Genomic DNA, 22,987 nt, shown 5'->3' with positions numbered 1-22,987 from the left:
TATTTCTTTTCATCTAGACCGAACAGGCAAAAAATAAACTTCATCTTGCATCTCCAGACCGAGCCCACCATCTCCCCATCTCCCCTGCTCCTCCACCCCGCCTCCCCTCACCGCCGGCGGTTCCCCTGCTCCTCCACCCCGCCTCCCACTCACCGCCACCACCGCGGGCCACTCCCTCCACCCCCACCAGCACCGCCCCTCTGAGCGGCGTCCTTGAGGCCGCGCAGCCGGGCGACGTCCTTGGCGAGCACCACCGTCTGCACCAGCCTGACCCGCACCTCGGCGTTGTCCGGGTGGCAGATGCAGTGCTCCACCTCCAGCACGGCCGCCGGGCCCTTGGGCCACGTGGTCACGTAGGAGCCCCCCTCGCCGGCGTAGGCGAAGGCGGCGGCGGAGGAGGCGTGGCGCTGGTGCGAGGTGTGCACGGCGGTGGCGTCGGCCTCGCAGTCGACGGTGGGGAGGAGGCGGACGAGGCGGTAGTGGAGTGCGCCCGGCGCGGCCGGGTCGGCCAGCGTGGGGCACTCCGTCTGCCAGTCCAACACCTGCACCCCCCACTCGCGGTACGCGTCCGGGACCACGTTCGCCGGCAGCTCCACCGGCTCGCCGGCCACCGTGAAGTCCGCGCCGAAGCCATCCCACTCGCCCGACACCCTCGCCGCGAACCCCGCCCACTTATCTACGCACGCACCCACGCACGCACGTACCAAGTCTCAGAGTCCAGTTTAGCCATGGCTCGTCCGCCTCGAGTCCTCGCTCGCCACCGCGGCGGCCGCGCCCGACGCATTGCCGCCCGCCAAGGAGGCGCTCTGCCTGCTCGAGCTCATCGGCGTCGACCGCCCGGGGCTGCTCGCGGAGGTGTTCGCCGTGCTCCACGACCTGCGCTGCAGCACCATGGACGCCAAGGACTGGACGCACGGCGGCCGCGTGGCCGCCCTGGTGTTCGTCCGAGACGATGACCCCGGCGCACCCATCCACGATGCGGCCGAGCAGCGTGGCGGCGGCGAGGCAGGCCAAGACGCGGTCGGACCCCGGCTGGCCCTGCGCGACGCGGTGGGGTGGAGGGAGTGGCCGGCAGGGTGTGGCGGTGGTGGCGGTGAGGGGGAGGCGGGGTGGAGGAGCAGGGTGGGCTCGGTTGGAGGAAAAGAAGGGTTTTTCTTTTTTGCCTGTCCGGTCCGGCTGAAGAGAGAGAGTCGGTTTTTCCCGGATCGAAGCGGTCCGGGCCGGTTTTCCCTGTAAGAGACTGACCGGTGGGTCATGTGTGTCAGAAAGAGCATCTATACATAGAAATACAGGATCCGCAAAATACGGCCTGTATCTTGGTACATATTTGCAAAAATTTTGAAAGATGGCACCAACTTGTGAATACGGCCCGAATTGTGGTAGTCTTTTGCAATTAACTCCCGGCTGGGAGACTAGCTCGTCATCGTCGGACGGTTCCCGCTTCCATGAGCTTCTCGACGAGGAGGTTGAATTATTCTCCAAGTAGTGCATCGCCCTCTACGGTGACGCAGTTGGCTGACGGGGTTCAATTTCATGGCACCCACCTGGTGTTGGCTGACTCAGCAATTCCGGTCTTTTCGGTTGACATGTAGGAACCATCTGTTTGGATATGACCTCAAGGTTCAAATCGATCTGGATCAATGAGATAGGGTACATATTTCAGGGATTTGAAATTCAAGGTTTGTTTCAGTCACAGCCTACAACTTCAAGGTTTATTTTAGACTTCACTCCACCATCGTCATCCATCGGCCGGTTGATGAAGTGCCTCCGCACTTCCGCAGTCTGCGGTAAACCTGGCCATTCCTCGGACCGGGTCGGTTTTCGGGGTCGGTTTTCGGGTCAAGCTTATAAGCACGACAAGAAAAGGGACCTGAGCCAAGCCCAACCCAATCAAAACGAACGAAAAATAGGTAAAAACCCAGTCACAAGGGACTAAAAAGAGCAGTTTCGGATCGGACCGGATCGGGCCTCTGTGTAAACTACCTAATTTATGAAGCCCGAGTCCGGTCTGAAATACATGGCGGGCCAAAAAAAATAAAGCCTGATCTGGCCCGGGCCGGATTCGGGCCTAGCTGCTCATTCCCGGGTTTAGTTTGGGGCGCGAGCTGCCCACGAAGCATACCGTGCAACACGGGCATGGGCGTTGCTCTGACTCCGATCGTCGCAAAACAAGAGTTTTTTTTACTAAATGATCCTTAAAGGATCGTCAAAAAATCTTATTTCATGGCGTGACCCCTCTAAAGACGCTAAATTGTATGGCATATTTAATACACTACGTGCCGCCGGTCAATCTGACGACAATAGATCCGAGATGACAGTTGCGCCTACTTAGCAAGATGAAAGTGCGTTATATCGACTAGAGGGGGTGAATAGGCAATTTTTATAAATTCGTCGCTCAAGCATTACTAGTTGAGGAATTTGCTAAGTGACGAAGTACATGTTGCGGAATAAGTACTCACGTTTTATTCCAAACCATCACAAACTCGGTCATCCGACAATCCACAATTTCTTCTTGGATGCTCTAGACCATGACGCTTAATTATCTAAAAGATGCACGGTCTAAATGTAACAAGCGTCGGTTTCACATAGGAAAAATCTCTTTAGTGATGCTCAATCACTTTGGGTTTCAGGTGTCTGGATTTTGGGATTTTCCTTGCTGATGATTTTCTTTCAAAGTCCTCGGAGGATGTGTTGCTTTCAAATGACACTTGTTAAGTTCTCTCTCGGAGCATCCAACCCGCTAGTGGTTGTAGAGGGTAGCTATTTATAGTCAGGATGCAATCCGACATGATAAGACATAAATGCCAATGATATGACCCGACATGATAAGACATAAATGCCTTCGATGATATGACCGTTATGTGGATAAGATCTTAGGGACAGCTAGCGCGAAGCACAACAACGGCCGAAACTTTAAACTATGGAAGTCGTCAGATCTATCATGTTCCTCACTTGTAGGCAATTCGCACACGCGAAATCCCAACTTCTCAATCAGATTAATTTTCTCAGAGACCAGAAGAACATCGTTTCTATCACTAAAGAATTTGATTGAACTGTAAAAGATTTCTAAAGGCTTCATTCGAAGAATTGAATATGTGTAGGCTTTGAGATGAGCATCACTTGAATTTTTTTCCTTAATACGTTGTTTATATGACTCAAAAGGAATTAAAACTACGAAAACAAAAGTCTTCACGCTTCATAGTCCTCGCATTAATGTCTTCAAGGACACACCAAATTCCTCATTTTCAAAGTCTTCAGGAAAATATCAAAGTCTTCAGTTAAAGATATTCATTTTTAGGGATCAACTTTTTTCGGATATATCAAACTCCTCAACGACTTATAGAACCTATATACACTCACAAACATATTAATCACTTAACCTATAAATTTTTGATACATTAAAGTCATTAAGGGACACTAGATGCACTTAAAAAAAATCAAAGACGCCAAATCTTTCTACATATATCACATAGGTTCTAAAAAATGTATGACACGCCTACAGATTTGGTTTCTTTGAAATTTCTTACCACATAGGCATGACCGTCTTTTTTTTAAGGATCATAGGCATGATTGTCACCTCAGATCTATTCCCATCAGATTGACCGGCAGCATGTAGTGTATTATAAGTGTCAGATTATTTGACGTGGTTGTAGAGGGTCATTACCATGAAATAAGTTTTTTCAAAGGTCATTTATTAGTACAAAAGAGTCGAGACGCAAAGTCGAAACTGTTTGAAGAAAATGAGATTCTTATTCAATGATGACAGAGATCTGCCCTTTTATACAACGGGAGGAGACGCAATCGGAAGGCATGCGTCGGTTCCAGGAGAGACGGAGAGAGAACCATCGTTGCGGGAGGAAACCGCTTGACGGTTGGTTAAGGGGAGATTTTCCCCTAATTACATAATTAGTTTTAACACTCCCCCTAATCTACACTTGACCATGTGGAGTTATCTTCATGATTGTCCAGGAAGCTTTATCATCTCAAAAACTCTTCTTCAAAAGTTCTTCATAAAGACTTTGATGAGAACCTGGAATGTAAACTCACAAAGAGATAGCAGAATGTGATGTTATTTGAACAAGGATATCTCAAGAAGAAACTCCCCCTGTTGCCTGCAAGTCTCTAAGTCGTCGCATACCAATTCCGTGAACATATTTCTGGAATGTTGAGTTTGGTAGAGACTTAGTAAACAAATCAGCAAGGTTGTCACATGATTTGACTTGCAGAATGCTTATTTCCCCGCTTTTCTGAAGATTGTGGGGGAAAAACCATTTAGGAGAAATATGCTTAGTGATATTGCTCTTGATATATCCTGTCTGCATCTGTGCAACGCATGCCGCATTATCCTCATAGATAATGGTGGGTGATTCAATAGAACCAATTCCACATGACTGTTGTATGTGGTTTATCATTCTGCGAAGCCATACACATTCACATGACGCTTCAAATAATGAAATTATTTCAGAATGATTGGTAGATGTAGCCACTAGAGTCTGTTTGGAAGACTTCCATGATATAGCTGTACCACCATGTAGGAACACAAAACCGGTCTGAGATCTGGCATTATGGGGATCAGACAAATAACCGGCATCTGCATACCCAGTCATATCAGAGTCCAGATTTTGCTGGAACTGAAAAAATAGGCCAAGATCCTTTGTGCCTTGGAGATATCGAAAGATATTCTTTACTCCAGACCAATGTCGTTTGGTGGGAGTTGCGCTGTGTCTAGCAAGTAGATTCACTGCAAATGCAATATCAGGTCTTGTGCAATTTGCAAGATACATAAGCGCTCCAACTGCACTGAGATATGGAACTTCAGGTCCCAACACCTCTTCTCCATCATCCCTCGGTCTGAACGGGTCTTTCTCTACGTCTAGAGATCGAACCACCATAGGAGTTTTAGATGGATAGGATTTGTCCATATTGAATTTCTCCAATATTTTCTGGATATAGGCAGCTTGGTGTACCATGATTCCCGAGAGAAGGTGCTCAAGTTGAATACCTAAGCAAAATTTGGTTTTACCCAAATCCTTCATCTCAAATTCCATCTTTAGGTGATTGCGTGCTTCATCAATGTCTGGTGCACTGCCAATGATGTTGAGATCATCAACATACACAGAAATGATGCAAAATCCTATAGAGGACTTCTTGATGAAGACACATGGGCAATCATCACTATTGGAGTAACCTTTTTGAAGAAGGAACTCACTTAGTCGGTTGTACCACATCCGCCCCGACTGTTTTAAGCCATACAATGACTTATTCAGCTTTACACAATACATGTTGCGTTTTGCATTGTTATTCGGGACGGAGATTCCGTCAGGAACCTTCATATGTATGTCCGAATCTAGTGACCCGTAAAGATATGCGGTCACGACGTCCATCAACTGCATAGATAGACGATTTTGCACCGCCATAGATATAAGATATCGGAAAGTGGTTCCACTCATTACTGGAGAGTATGTTTCATTGAAATCAATGCCGGGTTTCTGCGTAAAACCTTGTGCTACGAGCCTTGCTTTATATCTCACCACCTCATTGTTCTCATTCCGTTTCCGGAGGAAAACCCATTTGAATCCCACGGGGAAAACATTGGGAGGTGTAGGTATTGCTTCAGTGAATACCTTCCTTTTGTTAAGTGAGGCAATTTCTGCTTGGATTGCATCCTTCCATTTAGGCCAGTCGGAGCGCCTTTGGCACTCGACGATAGACCTTGGATCATGATCAGTGAGAAGGGTATCTGCAATCTTTTCAGCAAAATATATGTCGACAGTCGTAGTCTTACGGTCAAATGATTCTCCAGAATCAACATAGTTGATGGAAATTTCCTGCACCCCTAGAGACTCTTCGTGATTTCCCAATACGGTTGAGTCTAGGTGTTCCGATGTTCCAGCTAGTTTGTGCACACTGGAGCTGGGTTGTGAAGGTTGCCCTTCCACTGGGTCTGAACTACCCATCAGGTGTTTGTCAACGTTGAGTTGACCTGCATTTACTGACTCCGAGGATTTTTTCCTCGATTTCCTTTGCTGCTTGCTAGAAGCTAGCTCCAGGTCAGAAGCCATACTACTCCCCCTCTTTTTAGAAACAGGGAGTTGAGTGGTTTTTATTGGTACCTCCACTCTTTCTGGCGCGTTTCTGGCCGGATTTAAGGATTTTGTAACACCTTTTAGATCAGTAAATGAATCTGGCAGATTATTTGCAAGATGTTGCAAATTAATGATCTTCCGAACTTGAAGTTCGGTCTCATGGGTACGTGGATCAGAGGATGAAATGGTATGAGCATTCCAATCAATTTCCGGGCATTCTTTCTGGTACTTGAAATCTCCCCCTAATGCCAGAAAATGTTCCTCATTAAATATGCAATCAGCGTGACGGGCTGTGAACAGATCCCCAGTTAGGGGTTCCAGGTACTTGATAATCGACGGTGATTTGTACCCCACGTAGATCCCCAACTTTCTGTGTGGGCCCATAGATGTCCGTTGTGGTGGTGAGATCGGGATGTATGCATCACATCCGAACTTACGCAGATGGGAAATGCTAGGAGGATTTCCACGTACCAATTCTAGAGGGGAAGAACTGTGATATGCAGTTGGCCTCAATTGTATCAAGTCAGCAGCGTGTAACACTGCATGACCCCAACAAGAGGTTGGCAAGTTGCAATTCATCAACAAAGGTCTTGCAATGAGTTTAATCCTCTTAATCAATGCTTCAGCCAAACCATTTTGTGTATGGACATATGGAACAGAGTGCTGAACTTCAATCCCCAAAGCCATGCAATAATCATTGAAGGCACGTGAGGAGAATTCTGCAGCGTTGTCCATTCGAATTGTCTTAATTCGACTTTCAGGATAATGGGCTTGCAACTTAATGACTTGCCTCATTATCTTGGCAAATGCATGGTTTCGTGTGGATAGAAGGCACACGTGTGACCATCGTGTAGATGCGTCAATCAGAACCATGAAATACCGAAAAGGTCCAGATAATGGCTGAATGGGACCACAAATGTCTCCTTGAATACGTTCAAGGAATTGAAGTGGTTCAGCTTGTATTTTGAGGTGCGAGGGCCTCAAAATTAGCTTTCCCGTGGCACAAGATGTGCACACAAAATCAGAAGATTGAGGAAATTTTGACTCAAGCAAATTATGACCAATGGAATTGCTAGTAATTTTTCTCATCATCCCGATTCCGGGATGGCCCAGGCGATCATGCCAGGTTTGGAATGCGTCAACATTCTGAAAAATTACTTTGTATGCAACATGTTCCACGGGTTTGATGTACGTATAGTACAAACCAGACGATAGAGAAGGAATTTTCTCATGTACCTTTTTGCCATATCCGTGATCTTTAGTAAAGAGTAAATACTCCTCTTTGTTGTCTTCATGGGTTTCAATATGAAAATCATTCTTACGGATATCTCGATAACTGATCAGGGTACGTGATGAGTCAGGATACAATAAAGCATCCTCTATCATCACTTGTGTACCACTTGGGAGTGTGAATATGGCACGTCCAGTACCAACAATCACTGTATCGCGTCCAGCAATAGTTAGAATATCTCCATTCATCTTTTTCAGAGTTTGGAAATATTTTATCTCCCTCAGTATGGAGTTTATGGTACCACTGTCCACAAGGCATAATTCCTCTTCCATCGGATTGTCCCCGTAGAAAAACTATATAAAAACGAGAGAATTTTCAATAAGAAAACCTTATGTTAATACATAGAATACAATCTTTATTATATCAAATGCGCTGATACAATACAATATAAAGACAACAACAAACTTATGTTCTTATTACAATCATCACAAATGGACATAGTTAAATAGATCACTAAGGAGGTCGAGGGACTAGTCAAAGTCGCCAAACACATCGTTTGAGGTGTACTCAAGTAACATGGCCTCCGTTTCAGCAAGGTCCTCAAGAGGATAAGGAATCTTGGCGTTGCTTGGTCCAGGAGGAATATCCTGTGAATCGCCAGCTCCATTTGCGCTATGCGGATGTAGGTTGAAGTTAGCTTCAAGCCTTTTCCCTTGAGGTGCTTTGCGTCCCTGAGATTGCCGGTACAGCATGACCAGATGCTTGGGCATTGAGCACTTTTCAGTAGAATGCGAGTAGCATCCACACTTGTTGCAAAGTTTAGTTTTATCGAACTTTGGCTTTGCAGTGCCTTTGCCCTTGCCCATGTTTCTGAATTTTCTGTTCCCATTGCGCTTGTGCTTGTGCTCAGAATTGGAATGTTTACCTCGAAAGGTACCATTAAACTTCTGTCTATTCGCGACATTCAGATGAACTTCAGGTAAAGGTTGTGCCCCAACTGGGCGCTGAGAGCCATTCTTAGCGAGTAGCTCATCATGCTTTTCAGCCTGAAGTAACATGTGAATAAGCTCGGAATAGACAGTGTAGTTGCGAGCACGGTATTGCTGTTGGAGGATCCTATCAGAAGGGAGCATAGTAGATAAAGTTTTCTCTATCATCTCCCCCTGAGTAGGTTCCTTCTCACAAAAACGCAGTTTGGAACATATCTTATGAACAGCATGATTGTACTCACCAATGGACTTGAAATCCTGAAGGCGGAGATGAGTCCAATCATGGAGTGCTTCAGGCAGGACCACTGCCTTCTGCTGTTCATACCTCGTTTTGAGGGCCAGAAACAGAGTACTAGGAGATTCCCCCTGTAAATACTCAGACTTGAGATCTGGATGAATATGGTGCCTTATGATGTATAAGGCAGCATAGTTCTGCTGTTCTGTCAGCGGCGTGGCTCCAGCCGGGAGAGGAGTCTCCGGGGGCTGGATTGCACGCGATCCCACGGGACGCAAGACTGATCTTGATGTCCATGGCCCATGTAGGGTAATTGTGGCCATTGAGGGCAAGCTCCTCAAATTCTTTGGCAGTCATCTTGGCCTACATGAGGAACCAGAGATAATCAATTTACGGATGGTAAATTAAAAACCATCATGGTTGTGTAATAAGAATGCAAAAATTTGATAGTCAAGTGTAAAACTTGAAAAAATCTCAACCTCAATTGTGTGAACATAACACATTGAAGATCACTTAGATCTCACAGTAATAGGCTGCATGTCCATTACCTTGTGTATGCTACAATTTAGATATAAAGGAATACACATTGAAGGTAATCGCATGTCAAGATTGACAAAGCGTAGACCTTACAGTAAGAGGGGATAGTCTGCACATGTGCAGTAGATCACAACTCATTACCTTGTGATTCCAAATAAGACGAGGGAGAAATATTCAAAAATTTGCAAGTTTGAGATGCGAGAGAAGATGATTTCAATCGCAAGCACATGTTCAAGCGAACTGAATATGTGGTAAACACATAGAACATGTCATTCTTCCCAGATGAAATACGGTACTTTATTTATATCATCAATCCATTGCATAATATAAACACACTTATAATTACACAAATCTTAAACTAGAGTAAATCTAGAACTAGACTAAGTGTAAATAGTAGTACTAAAATAGTAATACTAAACATAGTCTAAAACTATACTATGTACAATAATTAGTACTAACTAATACTAGATATGGTATGCTCATACATAAATACGAAACTAGTACTAGTAGTACTTAAACAGACAAACACTACCAGCCAATTCGGCTTGGGTCTGCATGGCGTGAAGCCAGCGTAGCAATGAATGCGCCAGGCTGTAGCCATTACACGGACATCACCACCATAGAATAAAAGAAGGAGAAGGAATCGAGATGATAAGGCAGTGACCAGCCGCAGCACCACCTCTCGTTCTTCATCTCGCATCTTCTTTCCCACCTCGCCAGCAAACCGTAGAAACCAGGCAGCGGCGGCACCAGGACCGAGAGCCCCTCCTCCCGTCACTGCACCGGTAATCACCGGCGCCCCACGGGGGGGGCCTCTTCGTCAGAAGAAGACGCAACGGCGACGGGGTCCAGGCGAGTGGCGCCAAAGCCAAGGCCAAGGCTCGCCGGAGCCCACGAGCCGGCGCGGCGGCCGGCCTGGCGGTCGAGGGCAGCGACGGCGCGCCCAAAGAGGCGGCCGAAGCGCCGCTCCGCGCGGCTGCTCGGGCCCGCGTTCATCTCCTGCGGTGGTGGGGCATTGGCCACGACGCCCTCCATTCCTGCTCCGAGGCGGACGACACCGGAGGCACCGGTGGGCGCAGAGACGAAGCCGAGCGCCTCCTCCGCGGTCACAGGGCGCATCGGCACAGGTAAGTAGCCGGGCGGGCATCGACTTGGGCCGGCATCCTCGGCGGCGGGCGTTGGCGTGTGCGGAGGCAGCCAGTGCGCTGGCGGAGGAGGGGGCGGAGGCGGGTCCGCGTGCACCATCGGCACGGCGTGGCCGGCGAGCAGCCATGGGTTGAGGCCGTTGGTAGGAGGCGCGGTGGCGCCAAGGCCGACGGGTGCGCCCTGGGCGGCGTCCTCTGTGGCGCGCTGGCCACCCGCATGCCTGGTGGCGCGGTAACCGCCCCGTGCGAAGCTACCGGCGGCATTCTGACCGCGTCCAGTGGCACCCCGGCCACGTGCAGTGGCGTTCCGGCCGCTTCCAGCGTTCAGGCCGCGTCCAGTGAGGGTACGGGGGCGACGGGCAACGAGGCGGTTCCGGCGGTTGTCCTCCTTGACGAGACGAAGGAAGAAAGTAGTCAGGGGCGACATCTCACCAGCGTCGAGTCTTTCTTCCCTTCTCTGTTTCTCTATTCGCTCCTTTTCTGGTAGACTCGTGCTGATAACGTGTTTGAATAAAATGAGATTCTTATTCAATGATGACAGAGATCTGCCCTTTTATACAACGGGAGGAGACGCAATCGGAAGGGATGCGTCGGTTCCAGGAGAGACGGAGAGAGAACCGTCGTTGCAGGAGGAAACCGCTTGACGGTTGGTTAAGGGGAGATTTTCCCCTAATTACATAATTAGTTTTAACAGAAACGGCCAGTTGGAGCGGGGAACGCGGCCCCGGGTGATGCAGGGTGGCGCAGTGACAGGCAGCCTCGGTTCCATCCACGCTGCCAGACTGCCAGTTCTTGCACTGCCAAACAGACTGTCCTAAAGCATTATCCTTCATAGAGAGGACAATTTTCGTGTTTTGACTTTTTTATGAACTTCAACCAAGTCTTATCCTAGGATTCAAAAATTTCAAGATCTGACCCATTTGCTATCGCTGAGGTCCATAATGGTAGGGTATAACAACCTACCGTCGAGATCCCTGACGATAGGGTTGCACGTCACCATAAGAAAATTCTAAGTTACGGATACAATGCGCGTGCGTGCCTACCGTTGGACCATCTGACGATAGGGTTACACATGTTACCGCCAGCCGCTACGGTGGTAGGCCATTTTCCTACCGCCAGGGGCCTCGACGATAGGTTGTCATACCCTATCGTTAAAGGGTCCCGCGGTAAGAAAAGGATCAGATTTCAAATTTTTTGCAAACTAAGGTCAGATGTGGATCAACTTCTTCAAAACGGTCAAAACACAAAATTTGTCCTCCTAGGGACGGGTCCGGATGGCTGTTATATACTCCCTCTGTTCGTAAATATAAGTTTTCCTAAGAGTTTCACTAATGGACTACATACGGATGTATATAGACATATTTTAGGGTATAGATTCACTTATTTTGCTCCGTATGTAGACACCTAGTGAAATATCTTAAAAGACTTATATTTAGGTACGGAGGGAGTAGTAGAATTATTAGCGTTTACTACAGTAAATAAACTGGCTATTAACTGCGCTGCTAACCAAAAGTGACATTCATGCTCCGAACCGACTTCATTAAGCATCCCACGGCTATACATATGCAATGTTCCTCTGTATCGAGACACATTACAGAGGCGGATTTCCAAAAGAATCGAGCAGAAGAAAACAGAAAACGCCTCGCCTGCTAATTCGGCGTGGAACAACCTGGTGCCTCGGTCTTGATAACCCTGGTGTTGTACGAGCCGCAGGCGCCGCATTTGTGATACAGCCAGTGGAACCGAGACAGCCCTTTCCTCCCGCAGTCGTTACAGAGTATGTCCTGGAACAATCAGGCGGAGCGGCAGCGTAAATCCTTCATTCAGTCAATGGGAAGAACGAATTCAGGACGAGAGAAACGGCGTACCTGGCACCGGTTGCGGTACTCCTCGGGAAGCTCCTCCGCAGCCAGCAAGCCGTCGAGCATGCCAAAATACACCTATATGAAGAAAACGAGAGGATAAGAACTCTGCACATTGTTTTGTTCGACTTTGTTTTGGAAAGGTAAAGTGGTGTTCATACAGACATAATTTATTAATACGAAAGCAATGGTTTCTGGTATTTCAAACTGCCGTAAGATAGAAGATGTAGAGCAAAATCGAACCTAATCATTGGTATGAAAAGCAGAAACAGTCTTGGTATCAAGTGGCGTAACTTACCGTCATATCTCCCAAGGATTTGCTGCAGATTGGACAGGTGTAGTGACTGCAAGTATATGCCTACAGTTGACAAATATTGTCAGGATAGAATCCCAGAAAGTTTACATGAAAAGAACGCCTCGGGTTACTTGCGACTGACTAGACTATCATACCTGAAAGCAAGCTGAATGCATGAAGTGGCCACAAGGAAGCCCTCTGACTGCTGCACTCGATGTGAATAGGAAGTCGCAACAGATTGGACAGTTCATCTCAAGCATCTTTTCCCGACAATTGTGTTCTTTCAGTTTCATGCCGAGGCAACAATTGCATTTCATGCAGTGGAAGAAATCGGTGCCTAATCCTTCTCCAAGACGACACAAATTACAAAAGGGACAATGATACACACTCCTGTAAAGTTCACGTAATTAGGCGTCTGCAAATATTTTATGGAGATGGACAGCACGTTACATAAAACACCAAACGGAACCTACTAGTGACTAGCTTGTACTTTTGGACCGAATGGAAACTTCAAAAGGGTATGCACAGGAGGATTGAACTGTTGAGTCTAAAGAAAAGAAAGCACTACTTTGCAGACAAAAAGGCAGACATGAGCCACATGATGCATTTATCATAGCATAAATGTATCTACATTACAAAGATGATGCATTATTGTGATGTATAATTCCAAGCAAGCTAACAGAAGTGGTAAGTATTTGAGGATTGGTAATTACAGTTCAGCCACCATCCATCAGTAAGGTATTCCACATTTTGGCTTTAGGGAGTGACAGGGAACAAGAAAAGGAGGTGGTATAAGTGTCTTCCTACAATTAGTGAACCCTCTAGAGATTAACTAGTTCCCAAAATTACAATAGATGCCTCGTCATATTTGTTAAAGTGCACATGTGGATTGCTTAGCCCTTTCCATTAGTTCGGGACTTTTGGTTGCGTTGCCTAGTGCATGAAACTTAACATGGTATCAGGGTCCAAGGTGTTGAGTTCAAGTCCTGGCTTTCATAATTTATCTAAAAATTGGCGTTCCCCCCTTTGTGTCCACATATAGGCCTCTTGAACCATACCTTTGAGTTTATCCACGTGTTGAATTCCCACGTCACACGTGAGAGGGGACGTTGGAGTGTATATGTAGATTGCCTAACCCTTTCCATCAGTTCGGACTTTTGGTTGTGTTGGCTAGTGCATGAAACTTAACAACGTTAACTAATATCATATTGATATATTTATGTCCAACCTTATATTATATTCATGGTTGAGTGCAATATTTGGTTTCATATGTGAGGATAGAGATAATCACCCAAAATCAAAGACTACATTAGCCTGCGAATGGTGGAGCGAACATTCATTTACAAGGAAAAACTCAGCAAGATAAACTGAAACCTAGCAAACAAGTTAAGTCTTTACCTTTCATCATCAAAAAACTTGCATATACTGCAATGATATTTTGCCATCGATAGCCCATTGCAAGAAGGACTTCGGCAATTTGGACTAACTGGTTGAACTTTCATACATAGCATGCACATCATCTCCAAAGTTGCTTTCCTAAAATTTGCAGTACCGCAAAGTGAGCAATATCATATTAGCTTATTATCTCACAACAAATCTAACAACCAATGCTACTACAGAAAAGGTATGCAATATAATATGATTTCTGCCCTTATATAGCTAATGCATTTTTATAGACTACCACATAGCTATGGCACAGCAATTAAAAGCTACAAACAGGGAAGCTAAGAAGTTCACAGGGCCAATCTTAGTCCATTTGAAGCTTCTTCAAACAATTTTTTCCATGTGAATGGAACTTTGGGAACACACAGATTAAAGAGAAAAAAGAAAAGATAGTACAAGAGCCATGATGAGTAAGCGCCTAAATTAATATTTAATCATGTCACCTTGCTGCTTTAAACGAGAGCAAATTAACCGCAAGCTTATCTAAATCTCATTATTTATTGATCATGTGTTAAAAATGGGTGTTGAGCATCCTGCTGCTGTAAGAATTACTCCCTCCGTCCCAAAATAACTGTCTTGACTTTGTACTAGCTCTAATACAAAGTTGTACTAAGTTTAAGACATTTATTTTGGGACGGAGGGAGTATTAAACTGCACAACACAGAAGACATTGGTTGTACTAAGTTTACCTTTCCATTGTGTGATCACTAACTTTATCATGACAGAACCTGCACGTGAACAGCTTATTGCAGCAGGCAGCAACAAGCTTGCAGTTTCTTTTGTAATGCTCACAACCAAATGTTTGTTTCTCTGGATCTCGATAAGAAGGAGAACATCCAGGTATTTCAGTGGATCCACTGTGATCTTCTGGTCTTTGTTGTGGTGACTTCTGCTGAGCAGCTATCCAGCGACTGAAATCAATGTAATTAACAATATCAAATATACAACAGTCATTCCAATTACTTTACGAAAAAAATTGGGGCAAAACATCAGCGATAGCCACTACAACTTATTTTTTGCAACTTTAAAATGACAAACCTCGTCATTAGATTTTGGATTAGATATGCTTTCCTCCTTGGGTCAAGTGTAGAATCTTGAGAAACCTTTCGTATCTCGGCCTCGAGCTCACTTTGATTCATTCGGAAGATGTCCTTCCAACCAGGCTTAAACATCTGGTCACTCTGGTCAAGGTTTTCCTCGAATTGAGTTTCTACAGGGCAAAAGAAAAGAAAAGGTCAGTGTTATAATAAAACTGTAGAGGTGTAGAGGATTATTTTTTCCATTCATCATAAATGTACACCCCAATCACATCATTTTAGTTTTCCCTGACTAGTGTTTTTCTAGTCAGTTGCTGTTATGTATGATTTGTCCAACTTCATTCTCATTGAATGTTCCCTTTTGTCACAAATTTACATCAGACATGATTTGTATAATGTCTAGATTAGATCACTGAAATAGCTCAGAGAAACCAGGGAGTCCATATTGTCAGTTTTAGTTGTTGCAAAGAGATGCATCAATATACCTTTCCCATCTTCTTTGCCCTAAATTGGAATCTTCTCTAATATTTCCCTTTGTCCATGCAAACCATTCATACCAACATGCTGCTTGTAACTTAGTATTCAACCGTGTCACCATTATTTATGGAAAAATAGGTAGCATGTCTTACTTAAGTAACAGAGCATCTAACTATCTGCTTTATCAAAAACAACATAGCGTGGGTCCTGGATAACATATTTGACTTGGAAAATATACTACCAGATGGAAGAAAGTAAATAGTAAATACACCGAACAAAAACATGGTGAAAGAGTTTGAAGAGAAGAAAAAAAACTGAGTAGACCTTCTGAAGGGGAGCTCTCATTTGAGGGTCCAGATGAAGTTGGTGAACTCTTCCACCATTCATTTAGCCATTCATCAAACATTGTATTCTTACTTGCCTGCTTCCACGTATCCAGCATCTTGTTCTGTTCATCTAGACTAAGTGCTGACGTAACCCAAGGTATCATTGACTGTAGAACCTCAGCTCCTGTAGATCCAATTATACGGCCTACAATCTTATCTTGGTCATCTACAGAGAAATGTTTATCAAACAGTGGCCACAACTCAAGTTCTTCTCTATGCACATGATTAGACAGGGTAAACCGGATAGACTTGCACATTCCTTGGAGCTTTGTCAAAAGTTCATTATGCTTTCTGGACCAATCAATCTCACTGTATGAACAAATATGGCCTTTTCCAGCTTCATCGGTTTCGTCAGTGGGATGACCTGAATCATCACGCAAATGTGAAAGCTCAAGCAGTATGATCGATATATCTTTAAATAACTCTTCTTCCTGTTTGTGATCAAGGGTGTACGAGTGACTGACATTATGTAGTGCGTCTTTCGATTCAAGAGCAGGGAAGACAATTTCATCTTCAGCATTGCTATGTGCTCTGTAAAGACCCCACAGTAGGCGAAATCTTCCGACGAACTGGCGAAGGCAAGATTCATCTCCATCAATGAGCTTTCCAGATTCAGCATCTAAGAACTCTAAATCTTTGCGAATTGCCTTATGAAATTTGAATATAGCATCAATTGGCCTAGAGATGTTATCTGGACTGGAAAATGATGTATCTGTCTCCCATGAAAAAAGACTCGAGTATAACGAAGGTGCAGAATAACTGCAAGACAGCGAGCGAAAAGAGTTTACAGAAGCAAATGAATCAGCAACAACGTTGCTACTTTCTACTCTTAATCCGGGAATGTGGCAAGGTTTGCTGCCACATCGGGACTCTTCAATGTCAGTAATTTGTGAGCAGTGACTTCCATTAATATTGGTACTAGATGCTGCATGATTTCCTCGCTTGACTGGCCTTGAACCATTTTCTGTTTGCAAATGTGCTGAAAAGGTTCCGTAGCTGGCCAATGAACATGGGCAGAATGACTGACATCTTTTTAACCCGTCTCCATCCAATGGGCAGCTCAGCGCTCCTGATGGCAAGCATATGAATTTACCCAAGTTGGATTTATCCTTAAAACGACCTTTGCACGCCCAGCCAGAGAGAAGAGTAACCAGTGCAGTTTCACAGGAAGGTGCTGTTTCATGCAAAAAATGATATGTTTTAAAAGATCTAGTGTGGTATAGAGGCATAGAACAAATTGTAAACTTAAAGTAAAAAGGTACCTGCCAAGCACATATTCTGAAGGAAAGACTGTCCATTTACATCATCCAGCTTTGATACAAACCATGGTAAAACCTGCTCCAACAACTTCAGCGGCATGACACAAAGACTTCTATACAGAAGTTCTCTTTGTTTCTCTGGTGAGAAATTTGTCCTAGCTTGAGGAAGAACCTAGATAAGAAGTTGAACTACAGATGAGACCCTGCTAATCACTTGGTCTACCATGCAATATTCTGACTGAGAGGGAAATGGTCCCAGCTTCTCAACTACTAGGCTATACTTTTGTTTCTTAAAAAAATAACCTTTGTTTCCTCATTGCTGAAGTGCTTCTCAATTTCCTCCATAATCTGATCAGCTTGTGAACATAACTCGGAGTAAAAATCCACCGCCGTTGATCTGGCTCCAGCAGTTTGGATTTGTTCAATTAAACATCTAAATTTGTTAAACTGCTGTTCTTGTTCAGCATGCTCCTGCTCAAAGGACACTTCACCATCAACTGCAGGAAAGATAACTTGATCCTCAGCAACACTGCAGATGAACAAAAGAGAGAAACAACTGATCAAACAAAGGATGCCAGATTAGGCCACTTCACATGATAAAATAAAAAACTGATAAATGGGATCTATAAAGAACCAGTTGTTTTGAGGAAAACAATGTAAACTTCAAAGCAAAGAACACAAGAACATATTCACAATGCTCGTGATTCTGCTCATTCACTGTGCTTGCTAGTATCTCGTGTTCTCACAACTTCACTGTTATTCACATGAGTTGCGTGCCTAAAGCACCACTTGATGTCAAGACATTTTGCTAGATGCATCTATATTTGTACACAATGATGAATATAAAATCAACTTGTTCATATAAAAGTAGCTTGTTGTCAAATTCTGTGTAAGCAATGATGTATAACTGACAAGGTACCAATATGTCCAACATAATAGAAAGAGATCATTATCAGCTACGATGACTGGCTACTCGTCAAGATTTGAAACAAAGGTGCAGATGAGTCGACGTTCAAAGCCACACACACCTATGGAAGATGCACACATCTGCAATAAACTGAAGCCTCAGATTGAAGGCTGATATATTGGAGAAGTCTCCAGACTGCTGGATCCTTCTTGTCTCCTCTGCTATATCACTCAATTCTTCCCGAATAGCATTGTGCCAATACAATATCTCATCTATAGGATGTGTTACAAGTTGGCTATGATCAGATTCTGCATACTTTCTCTTTCCAATTGTAGAATTCTCATGTGAGCATATTTTCTTGTCTGTTTGATAAGAGATACCCTCACATCTATAACTGCCTTTTGTACAAGGATTATCAAAATCTTGTACCACTGTTATTGCCTTCCCTCCAATCCATGCAAATACAACCTATAAGAATTTTGAAACTAAAATTAAATAACATAAAGATCACAGTGATTAGAAGATGCACGATAATTAATGCTTACCTGTTGGAGAAGTTTCTCTTGAGGAACTATTTTCTGTAAGCAGTTAAGAATATCTTGGTGTTCGTCAGATGAAACAGAAGATGAAAGCCATGGAAGAAAATCTGCCATCATATTTACAGGGATGTTGCATATGAACTGCCAGACTAAATCAGCTTGCTCTTCATATGAGAACTTTGTAATAAGCAATGGGAAGACCTGAAACATCCTCCAATGATTAGAAACCAAAACTGTATGCCACTATGCTGAAAGGAACAAATAATGACAGAGGAGACACTAATATAATGATTTAATGAAGACATAGCACGAGTGATAAATTGTATCGAATACATAACCAAAAATAATTATGCAGCATTGTAAAAGCCCAAGAGAAATTTCTCATAGTGAACTTCCGTATTTACAGTTAAGTTCACCATTGAGTTCTCTGAGCTGTAAAAGACACTCTAATCAAAGCTCCTACCAGGACATGGCTTTACACAGCTGTGCAGTACGGTAAGCAGGCACAGAGAGCACATAATGCCAAAAAAAAATCTCTTATACAGGGCACAGCAATATTGTTATTCTAGAGATACTATAGTACTCTAAAAGGTGGCTTCCAGATTATGAAGTCTTTTCAGCAGACCACAAGTTGCATGCATACTTGGAAGCAGCGTTTAGGTTTTGTTATACCAGCATACTGCATACCCAGTGACGTGATGTGACCCTTATATTAGAGCATAACGGTGGATACAGAGCAGATTGTCAATTGGCAGGAAAATAGTACTTAGAAACATCATCCGACATGTGCCTAACCTTCTATCGTTTTGTACAAAATGGTGATCATATTTGTCCCGTAGTTCACTATGTTGTTTGTAAATGTAAATTAGAGTAGACAAAAAGGAAAACTACCTTACTACAGAAGCAGTAGAAGTAACTAAAGAGTGCCAAAGGCATAAATGCCTAAAAAAGGAGTGGATATAACTAACAGCAGCTGTAACTAGATACGTATGTTATTGCTTCTACTCTTACATAACGTCTTCTCAATGCTAAAGCCCTTGAGGCAAAAGTACATCCCAAGATCCCACTTCCCAGCATATGATTTGAATTACAATTTGTTAGTTTGATTCGGCAACTCAAAACTTCCTAATACGGAACTTCATACCACATCCAGTTAGCCAGTTACAACTATGGCAACAAATCTTATACTGCTACCTGATAGAGAAATGAAATCGCCTTTGAGTGTCATTTCAACAAACAGCGTAAAAATAGCAGAACAAGGAAATGGACAAACCTGTTCTTCTTCCTTGAACATGTGTTGAGTTATAAATGTTCGAATTGCTCCAGTACAGGATGCAATCTCCCTACGGGCACCATCATTGTTATGTACATCAAGCTGTAATAGAGCGAATAGGTGGGAAAAGAGATCATTTTCCCTTTTGTGCTCAAGGGAATACGTCCCTGCTACATTCTTTACTCGAATATCGAGTGCTGGAAAGATAACCTGCAATCATCAAAGGCAAATATTAGCTCCAAAATTTCAGTACAGTATAAACATATAGTTAATTAAAGTTGGCTCACAAAATTTCACAAATATATCAATATAAGATAGGAAGTCGGTCTAGAGTAAATGATACCAGGCCGTAAAGCTCATGCTCTGAACAATGAACATATCACAGGCACATCCCTTCCCCGTAAAATATGTGTTGAACAGTTAACGTATCACAGGCACATCCCATACCAAGTGAAGCAAATGCCAGGAAAATTCATTTTCAGTTAAAACACTCATACCCATACGGCCATACCAAGTGAACAATTTATTAAATGCGCAACCTTTACTTTTGCAGATGACAAATGTAAAGAGAAAATTATGTACTCTGAGATGGACTCCTGTGATTAGTCGCTCAAGGGCCATGGTTCAACGGTTCAGTTTAAGACATGCCTAGGCGTTTGCAACAAAATGCTAGTAAAATTGAGGAAATGCAGTAATAAAAGGATAATGTAGAATGCAGGGAATAGTTCACTATCACACGGTGAAGTATATGCAAGATCGTAAGCGTGCCCCATATTATTTGAGCATATCATCATGACACCATACCCACAAACTCCATCCACTTTCAGATAACGGCAGTGTTACGCCTCGCTCTGAACCCTGAATCAAACCCCAAATCCTCGGAGAATTCGGAACCTACCCCACAGTTCCGCGGACCTAAACGCCTGCACAGCCGTAATTTCGCATTCCAACACATCGCAGCACAGTTATCCGCCGCAAATTCGCTGACAAAAGTAATCGGAACGCGAGAGCGAGCTCAGAGGCTCGGGGCGCGCCATGGATAAACAACCGTACCGCGTCCTCGGCGTCGCAGTGGTGCCTGTAGACGGAGAAGAGGAAGCGGCAGCGCGTGTCGAGCGCCGCCACGTCGCCGTCCCCGCCGCGCTCCGTGGCGAGCCGCACCGCCGCGGCGTGCAGCCTGTCCAGCTCCGCGCGGATCGCCTTGTGGAAGTAGACGAATATCAGCACGGGCGCCTCGGCCGCCGACCCCGCGGTGGCGCCGGAGCCGGAGCCGGAGGCCGACGCCTCGGCCGAGGAGGAGGGCGGGGGAGGGGTGCGCGGGGCCACCGCGGCGATCGGGCCGTCCCCAGCCATCGGCGTCGGCGCCATTCCTCTCTGCTCGGTGTGTGTACGGGCGTCTGGCTCTGGCTGGCTGGGTGGGTTTCTCTCTCTCTCTCTCTCTCGTGCAGTTTCGTGTGGTTTTCTGGGCTTTTTCTGTGTGGTGGTGGCCAATCAGACGTGGAACGGCGCCAGTGTCCGTTGTGGGCTCGTGGGCCTGCGTGGTCCCACTAGCCAGTGAGATTGCATTTCTTGAGGTGAGAAAATGTGCACTCATTGTCTTTGACCCTTCTACCCCCATCTCCATGTTTTTTTCCTGGGCTGTCATGCGGTGCATCTATATTTCGACTCTATACAATGGTTAAACACAAAATGCAGTTCCGTACAAAAACAAGATGTTTAATTCCGCGTCCTCATGTCTTTTATATAGGGATGTTTTTGGTTCATAAAAAAAAAAATAGAGCTCCCCTGTGATCCATATTATTTTTTGGTCATAGGCGAATGCGTTGGATTTTACTCTCTCTGTCTCTCAATATGATTTTTTTTAGAAATTTCACTAAAAGACTACATACGAAGCAAAATAAAAATATCTATAATTTAAAGTATGTCCATATACATCCATATGTAGTCTTCTAGTAAAAAACTCTAAAAAGCTTATACTCCTTCCGTCCCAAAATAAGTGTCGCAACTTTGTACTAGCTTTCGTATAAAATTATACTAAGCTTTAAACAGTTATTTCGGGACGGAGGAAAGGAGTATATTTTTTTGCAAGGAGACAAATATTGGCATATGTAAATGCCGCATTGTCAACATTAATCAAACCTGACTATCCTATGGCCTGGTAGTGTTAAGAAAGCATGTATTAAGTCTCTTTTGGGGACAAATCCATGCACACCGCCATGGCTCCTTGGATCGTCGTCGTAGTAGCATAAAAAGGAAGGCGTGTGTCGCGCCGCCGAGCCGATCTAGCCAGCGCACGATCTATAATCGGCCCAGGATATACTACTGTAATCCTATCGATGGCATGAACCGAATCTAGCTACACGGCGACGATACAGACAGCAGGTAATCAAGCGTTTCTCTCCTCAATCATGCAAGAAATTTAAGATAAACAACCATACGTAGCTCCTCGTCGGATCCCATGAATGGAAAGGCAGCGCGCCCTGTTTGCCTCCTCCGCGAGCCCAAAGGGTGCTTAATTTAGCTTAATTACCCTATTCTGTGATGGTCATTGAGATGCAGATGGCAGGTGCAACTGTTAATTAGTCGGGCCAGATAGTGGGAGAGACAGATAGGTTAACCGATCGATAACTATTATTTGTGTTGGGTACGGGCGGCGTGTGCTCTCCCAACCGAGGCGTGGGTATGTAATTAAACCCATTGCATGGCAGAGAGGACATCGTCTCAGCTGGTTAATTAACAGTTATGCTAGCTAGTCCGGCAAGGGCTCCATCCACGTGCTAGTGCATGCTCTACGTCGTAGCTGCATGTGCCCTGGATTTTTGATAATTAACCTGGGCGGTGGTGGTGGTTAGGTCATGAAATGGACCTATGTGCATGTATTCATGCTGCCCAACGTGCTATCCTTCTAAAGTGCAACCCGGGATAACCTTTTTAGGTCGGGTGCGTCTTATACTAAATGGAAACGGCTTCAAGATAAAATAAACTATTGTTACCCACCAAAGCTAGCCAGCAATATCTTCTGTTTTTTTTTTTCGAAACGCGGGCTAGCAATGTCGTCGATCTTACTCGAAGAGGGTGACTGTTCAGATATTAGCCAGCACGCTCTTTCATGCATGTGTGGCGGGTAACGTCGTCCGAGCTCATAATCAAACTACTCCCTCTGTTTCTAAATATAAATAGTTTTAAATTTTTTATTAAAAGATTACATGCGGATGTATATAAACATATTTTAAAACGTAGATTTAATTATTTTGCTTTGTATGTAGTTCATTAGGACAATCTCTAA

General features: G+C 44.5%; 1 protein-coding gene across 1 annotated transcript; it reads right to left on the bottom strand.

Moving 5' to 3' along the window:
- Window positions 1–11,741: 11,741 nt before the first annotated feature.
- On the bottom strand, window positions 11,742–21,084 carry LOC123449282 (zinc finger protein BRUTUS-like). Its single transcript, XM_045126440.1, has 14 exons — window positions 20,755–21,084; window positions 19,702–19,911; window positions 18,435–18,629; window positions 18,011–18,357; window positions 17,286–17,511; window positions 16,986–17,154; window positions 15,662–16,897; window positions 14,862–15,033; window positions 14,513–14,734; window positions 13,779–13,916; window positions 12,536–12,770; window positions 12,384–12,443; window positions 12,092–12,163; window positions 11,742–12,007 (listed from the first exon to the last, which is right to left on the bottom strand). The coding sequence occupies exons 1-14, from the start codon at window positions 21,067–21,069 to the stop codon at window positions 11,873–11,875; spliced, it is 3,732 nt and encodes a 1,243-aa protein (XP_044982375.1). The 5' UTR covers window positions 21,070–21,084; the 3' UTR covers window positions 11,742–11,872.
- Window positions 21,085–22,987: the final 1,903 nt, after the last annotated feature.

This window comes from Hordeum vulgare, chromosome 1H (genome assembly GCF_904849725.1).
Source record: "Hordeum vulgare subsp. vulgare chromosome 1H, MorexV3_pseudomolecules_assembly, whole genome shotgun sequence".
Lineage (NCBI taxonomy): Eukaryota > Viridiplantae > Streptophyta > Magnoliopsida > Poales > Poaceae > Hordeum > Hordeum vulgare.
Note: the sequence above shows the minus strand (reverse complement) of the source record. Positions and strands in the feature narration are given on the sequence as shown.